The sequence below is a fragment of the Epinephelus moara genome, chromosome 12, assembly GCF_006386435.1.
Source record: "Epinephelus moara isolate mb chromosome 12, YSFRI_EMoa_1.0, whole genome shotgun sequence".
Classification (NCBI taxonomy): domain Eukaryota; kingdom Metazoa; phylum Chordata; class Actinopteri; order Perciformes; family Serranidae; genus Epinephelus; species Epinephelus moara.
The window spans coordinates 24,478,916-24,486,075 of NC_065517.1; the positions used below are offsets into that span (position 1 = coordinate 24,478,916).

The following is a 7,160-nucleotide window of genomic DNA, read 5'->3' on the forward strand; positions in this document are numbered from 1 at the left end:
TTTTGATCCCCCCTATGTTAATCACTTATTGATGCTGTTTTTGAAGTATGAATAAGTCAGTAAGTAATTTATTCCATTGAAATATCATTGATGTATTATAGAAAAGAGATTTATCTTTTTATAAATGACAAAAGGCACATCTGCCTCAGAACCATGATACTTTCACTGGTATTATACCATGGGTCCCAATTGCGGGATGTCTCTCACTCCCCCCCCCCCCCGAACACTGAACATTATATAAGATAATCATATTGCAAAGATAATATATATAAGACGGCATCAAAAACAAAATTAAATTGCAATACTTTTTCAAAACTTGATGATTTTACCTTTCTGTACATTTTGTATACAAATTCATTCAATATTTTTTTTTTCATTTACAAGCAAAATTATTTAAAATTCATTAAATAATTTTGCTTGTAAATGTCTATTTGCATCACGTTTATTACGGAAAACACATTATTTGATCAATTTACATTGTGCCCCTAAAGTTCTTTGTGCGCTCCTTACTTTTTCAACTTAGAGCACATGTGCTCCTTGGGAAAAACGTTAGCATCAAGCCCTGCAAATGACTAAGCACTGCAGAACCGCTGTGTGTGTGTTTGAGAGAGAGAGATAGACAGAGAGAGGGAAAGAGAAGGTGGACTATTGCATGCTGTATTTCTGAAAGTTATTAATAACTTACTTGGAATGCTGCTTTGTCACTTTGTCACATACCAATGTTGCATTGAGTGCTTCAGCTCATTGTTGCAATATGTCATCACCGCCATATTGAACAGGCAAGACTGGCATTCACTTTGTTATAGGCTCTAAAACAAGGTGTGAAATTAAGGATAGGTAAGGTTAGGGTTAGTGTTAGACATGTAGTTGTCATGTTAATATTAAGGTAACCCTCCAAGGAATGTTCAGTACAATTTTGACATAAGTACAGTAGTAAAGAGACAAATGTTTGTTTGTTTGTTTGGCTGCAGCAGAGTAAAGAATGATAGCCGTAACACTAATAATAAAAATATCCTTTCAACCGAAGTGGGTGACAGCATGAATCCACACGACTATAAAGACACCAACAGTGGCGAACAATAGTATTTGGATCACTTTCAGAGTGTTGTGATGAACAACAGAAACATTGACAGCCAATCAGAATCCATCTGAATGTACAGGGTGTCACAGCTGGAGTGTGTAGCGCGTGCTAGGTGCCACTGTATAATAAACATTATCGTTCATCAGCGTGGATGCTTAACATCATTATTATAGTTCTTGGTGTGGATGGCCTTTAAGATATTAACATTTCCTTTTTGCTGTGAAAGGTGTTTTTTCCTAGCTGATCTGATTTAAAGGTCATTCTGTCAGTTTTACTCCCTGCGTTTGCATATGGCCAAACACATGGTGTCACTGAGATTCGCATTTTTTAACTAGTTGATCAAACATGTTCAAGTGTTGTCTCGTCTCAGTCTTAAAGTACAATATAACATGGCATTCACATCATTTCATAAACTCATGAGGCTCTCCGTATGCACCTCAGCAACAGTCTTCTTTGGTGATGATCAGAGCCCAACCCCCTCTATCCTTCCCCCTTTTCCTCCTCCTCTCTCTGTATCTCCAGCCATGCACCTCCACCTCTTTCTTTCTCTCTCCCTCCCCTCCTCTCTCCTGCATCATCCACTCATCTGGTCCAACTGTTATCTTGCCTGGTTGGTCTGGAGGATCTGCACCTGACAGGTGAAGAATATGGAAATATAGTTGAAAATAGAAAGAAGCTCTTGGATGAATTTTGTTGGGGGCAGGTTTATGGTGATCTGACCTCTCTGTGGAGTTGAGTAGGATCAGTAGTGTCTTTCATGTGGTATGTATGAAACACATTTTGTGTGTGGGTGTGTGTGTTTTTTAGTTTCGGCCGCTCACCGTTGAATCATAGCATTAATGAGACAAGGAGGTGGACTGCATTACCGGAGCCTCTGGTTTTGTGATTAACCAGGGCTGCAACACACGGTAATCTAATTATCAATAAATGTTTTTTCCAATTACTTGATTTAATTATCTAGTCTATAAAATGTCACAGGCCAAGGTTACTTTTTGAATTGCTTTAGATTTCTTTGTAGATTGTCTAATTAATTGTCTAATTAGCATTTCAGCTACAATTAACCGATGTTACATTTAAAGGTATTTATAATTCCTGTTCAGTTAGCTTGTAGATCAGCTGGAAATACACTGGTCAGAGTGCTTTATACTGTAGACATGACACAGGCGAGAGAGAGAGAGTCCAAGGAGCACATTTCAAGTGTGAAAAGCTTTGATTTGATTTGACTCAAAAAGCTTTTTGATGAGTGACTCCTCTGTCTGTCTTGACTTTTATTTTCCCATTCACATGCCTCCAGGCTTTTACTTTCAAATCACTCTTGGCACTCAATTGAGATGTAAAACCATCCAGTTTTCTATATTCCATGAAATGAGGTTGAAGGTTGCCTCTAGAATAACAGGGGGAAAGATCAAAGCAGAAGTTGAACTCTGATACACTCGGCTCTGAATGTTTGAGGAAACAAAAGGAAAACCTTCCTATTCATTAATGTCCTGACATGTATCCATATCCGCAGCAAATTGGACGGTCACACTCATTTTTAATTATTAAGGCCCCTCATTTGTCGTCCCGCTGATGACATCACAAGCGCTTTGTTGTTGTGGTGACATGTGATCCAGATATTATCAATGTGGAGACACCGGATACTCTTGTTTTGTGATTGAGGGTCTGGAGAATTGGTGGCGCTGATGAAGGGGGGTGGAGGGGGTTGGATCCACTGGAATTAAATGTCTAGCCGAGTTACAAAGATGGCTATGATATACCTTGTAGTGTTGGGTTGCATTTTGATTGTGTCCACTAATGGCCCGTGGGGTTTTCTGACAAGTTCAGTCAAGTCAAGTTCAGTACCTCACGTTAATCACTTTCCCCTGTGGGTCTGAGTTTGAAGAAGTTCACTTTCATGATATGTAAAGTAAGTTCTCTCTCCTTTCTCCTCCCTTCTGCCTTCTCTTTCTCCTTCACCAGAGCAGGGAAGGGAGTTTTCTCAGCCATGAAGCTCGGCAAGATCAAGAGCTCAAAGGACGATCACAAGAGAGGTAAAACAACACACAAGACAGAAGACAAGCCCTGTTTAAACATTTTGTCCATTCATTTTCCATAACCGCTTATCCTTTTGGGCGTCAGGGGAACATTGGGCGAGAGGTGGGGCACACCCTGGTAAGGACAGCCCCAGACTACCGCAGTGCTAACACATAGAGACAGACAACTATTCACGCTCACATTCACACCTATGTGCAATTTAGAGTCACAATTAACCTAGCACACATGTCTTTAGACTGTGGGAGGAAGCCGGAGTACTCGGAGAAAAACCACCACCCTGGGTTCAAACCAGGAACCCTATTGCTGTGAGGCAACACCACTAACCACTGCATCACAGTGCCACCAATTTTGTAAACTCGGCAATTTGTATCCAAATCTTGTAAGTTAGCTGAAAGGAAAATACATGTTGTAGCCCATTTCTCAAGTTATTATTAATCATATGGTTCATGTAGAACTATTTGAATGATTGAATGAATGAAATGAAACCTTTATTGCCTTAAGAAGAATTTGCTTTGTGTAACTGAGCATAAAAATATAGATAGACATAAAAAACCACATCAACAGCAACATATCACATAAAACATAAGCATCATAAAATGTCATAAAAAGCATTATTGGAAAATCAATAAAGGACATTAAGTTCAAGAAGTGCCAATTCCAGATTATGTGATCAGAGCTTGTTTAGCAGATGAATGCTGCGTGGGACAAATGATCTTTTAGTTTGCATCCTGGGTGTGCTACACCTTCGCCCTGAAAGCAAGAGTGCATATTCAGACCATAGAGGATGCAGTGGATCCGCTATGATCTTATTAGTTAGATTTATGGTGTACTGGTCTGTCCTTTAAGTCACAACTGCACATTGGTTCCCCTGTCATCTTGCCACCCACTTTTAACAACCCTGTTCAATTTGTTCTTGTTTTGTAAACACAACACTCCCCTGCAACAATGAGTACAAAAGATTAATATACTCTCAGTGAAGGCCTTGTAAAACAATAACAGGATTCTGTCCACAGTAAAACGTATAAGTTTCCTTAAAAAGTTGAGATGTTGTTGAGCCCTAGCATTGGTGTCAGCTGTCAGTGTCAGTTAGCTATTAGTGATAGTGCCCAGGTACTTGTGTTCCTGTACACTTTGAATGATTAGATCATTTATATTTACTGTTTAAGGCCATAGCCAGGAAATCCTGAGGTCATGAGCCTGAGCCCCACTCTGTGACAGAATGTGTCCCAGACAGAAGTGATAAATTAAAAACTGTTTTTAATTTGGGGGGTTTTAAACATCTCATTAACTGATAACACGCAACTATGTTGTCTGTATTTTCTTTATTTTTTTCCTAACATTTAAACTCTACGTCAAGCCTTTGTCTCACTGCCAGGAATAAAATTCTGGTAGGGAATTGCTGAATAATTTGTTAATGTATAGGCCTAAAAGAAGTGTACATTAAAGTGGACCTATTATGCTTTTTCGTATTTTGTTTTTTCACATATAGGGTTACAGTGAGGATGCACGAGCTATTTGTCTTAAGTCCTAGTAAACATAAACAAAAGTTATCCCTGTGAGCAAACACGTCAGGCTTGAGACTGTTGTGAATACTCTGTTTACAAACCCATGTGTGCTGGATTATATGGCCATCTGCTCCAGGCACACTCCTGCAAGCCTTTACATGACATAGCCAACACTGCTGCATGAAGCTACATGCTAACGTCGGGGGAAACCTGTAATCTTGGTTGCCAATATCGGATCATATTCCTGCTGGAACAAGTCCGATTTTTAAGTTTTGGTTTAGAGTTGTCGATTTTTTAAGGTAGAAAGTACCTCTATACTCCACTACAGTCATTCCCCAGCTGCAATAACAGTGCAGAGATGCTGAGATAAGAAATACCTGGAAACGCTGACCAATCAGAGCAGACTGGGCTTTTTTTTGGAGTGGGGGCTTAATGGGAGCATCTCGGACAGAGTATGAATGCAGATGTTGCAACACAGACAGTATGAGGAAAAGTAATTTCTTTTTGATCATTAAAGAATGTAAACGTGTCCTAGTAGAAACTCAGAGTACAAGTATGAGGCTGAAAATGAGCATAGTAGGTCCTCTTTAAATACATAAAAGGGAAAAATGATGGAAATCAGCTTAGATATCCACAAAGTGATGTAGTGAATTGTAGAATATAAACCCTACCTAAAGTTTACAGAAGGTAGAGAAGACATGACCTCAGTGTCCTCAGTAGTAGTAACTGATGTGGTCCTGCCAAGAATACATTATTTGATGATTCTGTTAATGTTACCATTGTCATATTGTTGTCCAGATGAGCCAGCGATCCTGGACATGGAGGACATGGACAGGAAGGCGAGGCGAATTGCTGGAGCAATGGACCCAGACACCATCTCTCTGGCCTCTGTCACTGCCGTCACCACCAATGTCTCCAACAAGAGGTCTCATTTTTGTTCATTCACTGAGACACGCATACACACACACATAGTAGAGAAGCACACTCAAATACACACACATAGTAGAGAAGCACACTCAGATACACACATCCTTAACGACCCCAGTCATTTCTGTACATCTCAAACTGCTGATGCTGCAGGATAATTTGATGCTGGTTGCACAGTGATGCCTTTTATTGGCATGTATTTCTGAGAAAATTATTCAGCCTGGGAAGATGGAAAAATGAGAGCATTCACAGTTTGAGGTTCAAACTTAAAATGAAGTTAGGGCAAACTTTATCATTCCACCATGGGAATTTGTTGCAGCCAGGTATACAAACAGATTCATTATATCCACGTAATGCAACATGCTAGACAGATTATAACGACAAGCAGTACAAATGCGTACAAATCCGAGATAACTTCAAAGACAGTGCAGGAAACAGCTGAATGCTGAATACAAACAGTGCTTATGTGTCTAGATCACATGCAAATTCAGGCTACTAACTGCTGTGCAAACCAAACAGACAGTATCTTTTTGTCCTCTGAGCAAGAACTCTGTATCCACAGCCTGTAGGCAGGAGCTTCAACTCCCTCTGCAGGGGATCATCCGGCCAGTTCACTATGTCCTGGGCCCTCCTTAGTACCTGCCTTTAGTAGAGGTCAGACAGCTGCAGCTGCTGACACACCTCAATAACGTTGCTGGCCACTTGGACAAGCTGACCAGGCCTGTTCTTATTGACCAGATTCAGGTTCCCAAACCAAGCCACAATACAGAAGCACAGAACAGACTCAATGAAACGTCTGTAACACAGAGGTATCGTTTGAGTGCACACATTAAAACAAAATTTCTCAAGAGTTACAGATGTTGTTGGACCGTCTTAGAAATTGCATCTGCATTTGGTTGGAAGCTCAACTTGTTGTTGTATACTTGTGATTTTCCACTAAGTCAGTTTCATTCCCCTATGTCAGTTTTGGGTAGGGTGCCGACTTCCTAGAGACAACGATCATATCCTTGGTGTTAGACACATTTAAAGGGCCAGTGTGTAAAATGGGTTGAAAACAGTGACATCAGTGGCCAAATTCTAGATTGCAGGGCTCACTCGCTCACCCCTCCCGTTGGGTAAATGACGGTGGCCTCGTAGGGACAAAAAGCCTTGCGCACGACTTTTTCAGGAGTAGGTCTATCTAGCGACGAGGTGAATGTTTATGTAGAAATCTAAGCCATGTTACGATATTGTAATGAATCCCTCACGAGCAGGAGACCAGAGGAGCGTTCGGGAAAAAGGCCCGTTTATTTGAGCACTCCAGAAACTCCGGTAACACTCCACTCCATCCCAAACTCTGACTCTTCTAGCATAACAGACACACTTCATAACTTTACGCACATACTCGTTTACCATACTGAGTGGGGACCCCCCTCCCCTCTCTGCTCCGCCAATCTCCAGCCCGCACACTGACTGTAAGCGTAGCCGGTAAACAGAGCTCAGCTGTTTATTTAGCCTAGCAATATCTCCGGACTATAGCAGCTGCAATGGACGACTTTGAACGAGATTTTGAAGAGTTTCTTGTAGCGGACACAGACCCAGAGCCATACCTGTTTGAGCCGGAGCATACAGAT

At 40.9% G+C, this 7,160-nt stretch overlaps 1 protein-coding gene across 2 annotated transcripts in view; it reads left to right on the top strand.

Moving 5' to 3' along the window:
• The window catches only part of otofa (otoferlin a), a 129,902-nt gene that overhangs the window by 73,528 nt on the left and 49,214 nt on the right, over positions 1 to 7,160 (top strand). For both annotated transcript variants that reach the window (XM_050058906.1, XM_050058907.1), the window contains exons 6-7: positions 3,041 to 3,111; positions 5,419 to 5,545. In XM_050058906.1, coding sequence (XP_049914863.1) covers positions 3,041 to 3,111; positions 5,419 to 5,545 — 198 coding nt within the window. The remainder of the gene's footprint in view (positions 1 to 3,040; positions 3,112 to 5,418; positions 5,546 to 7,160) is intronic.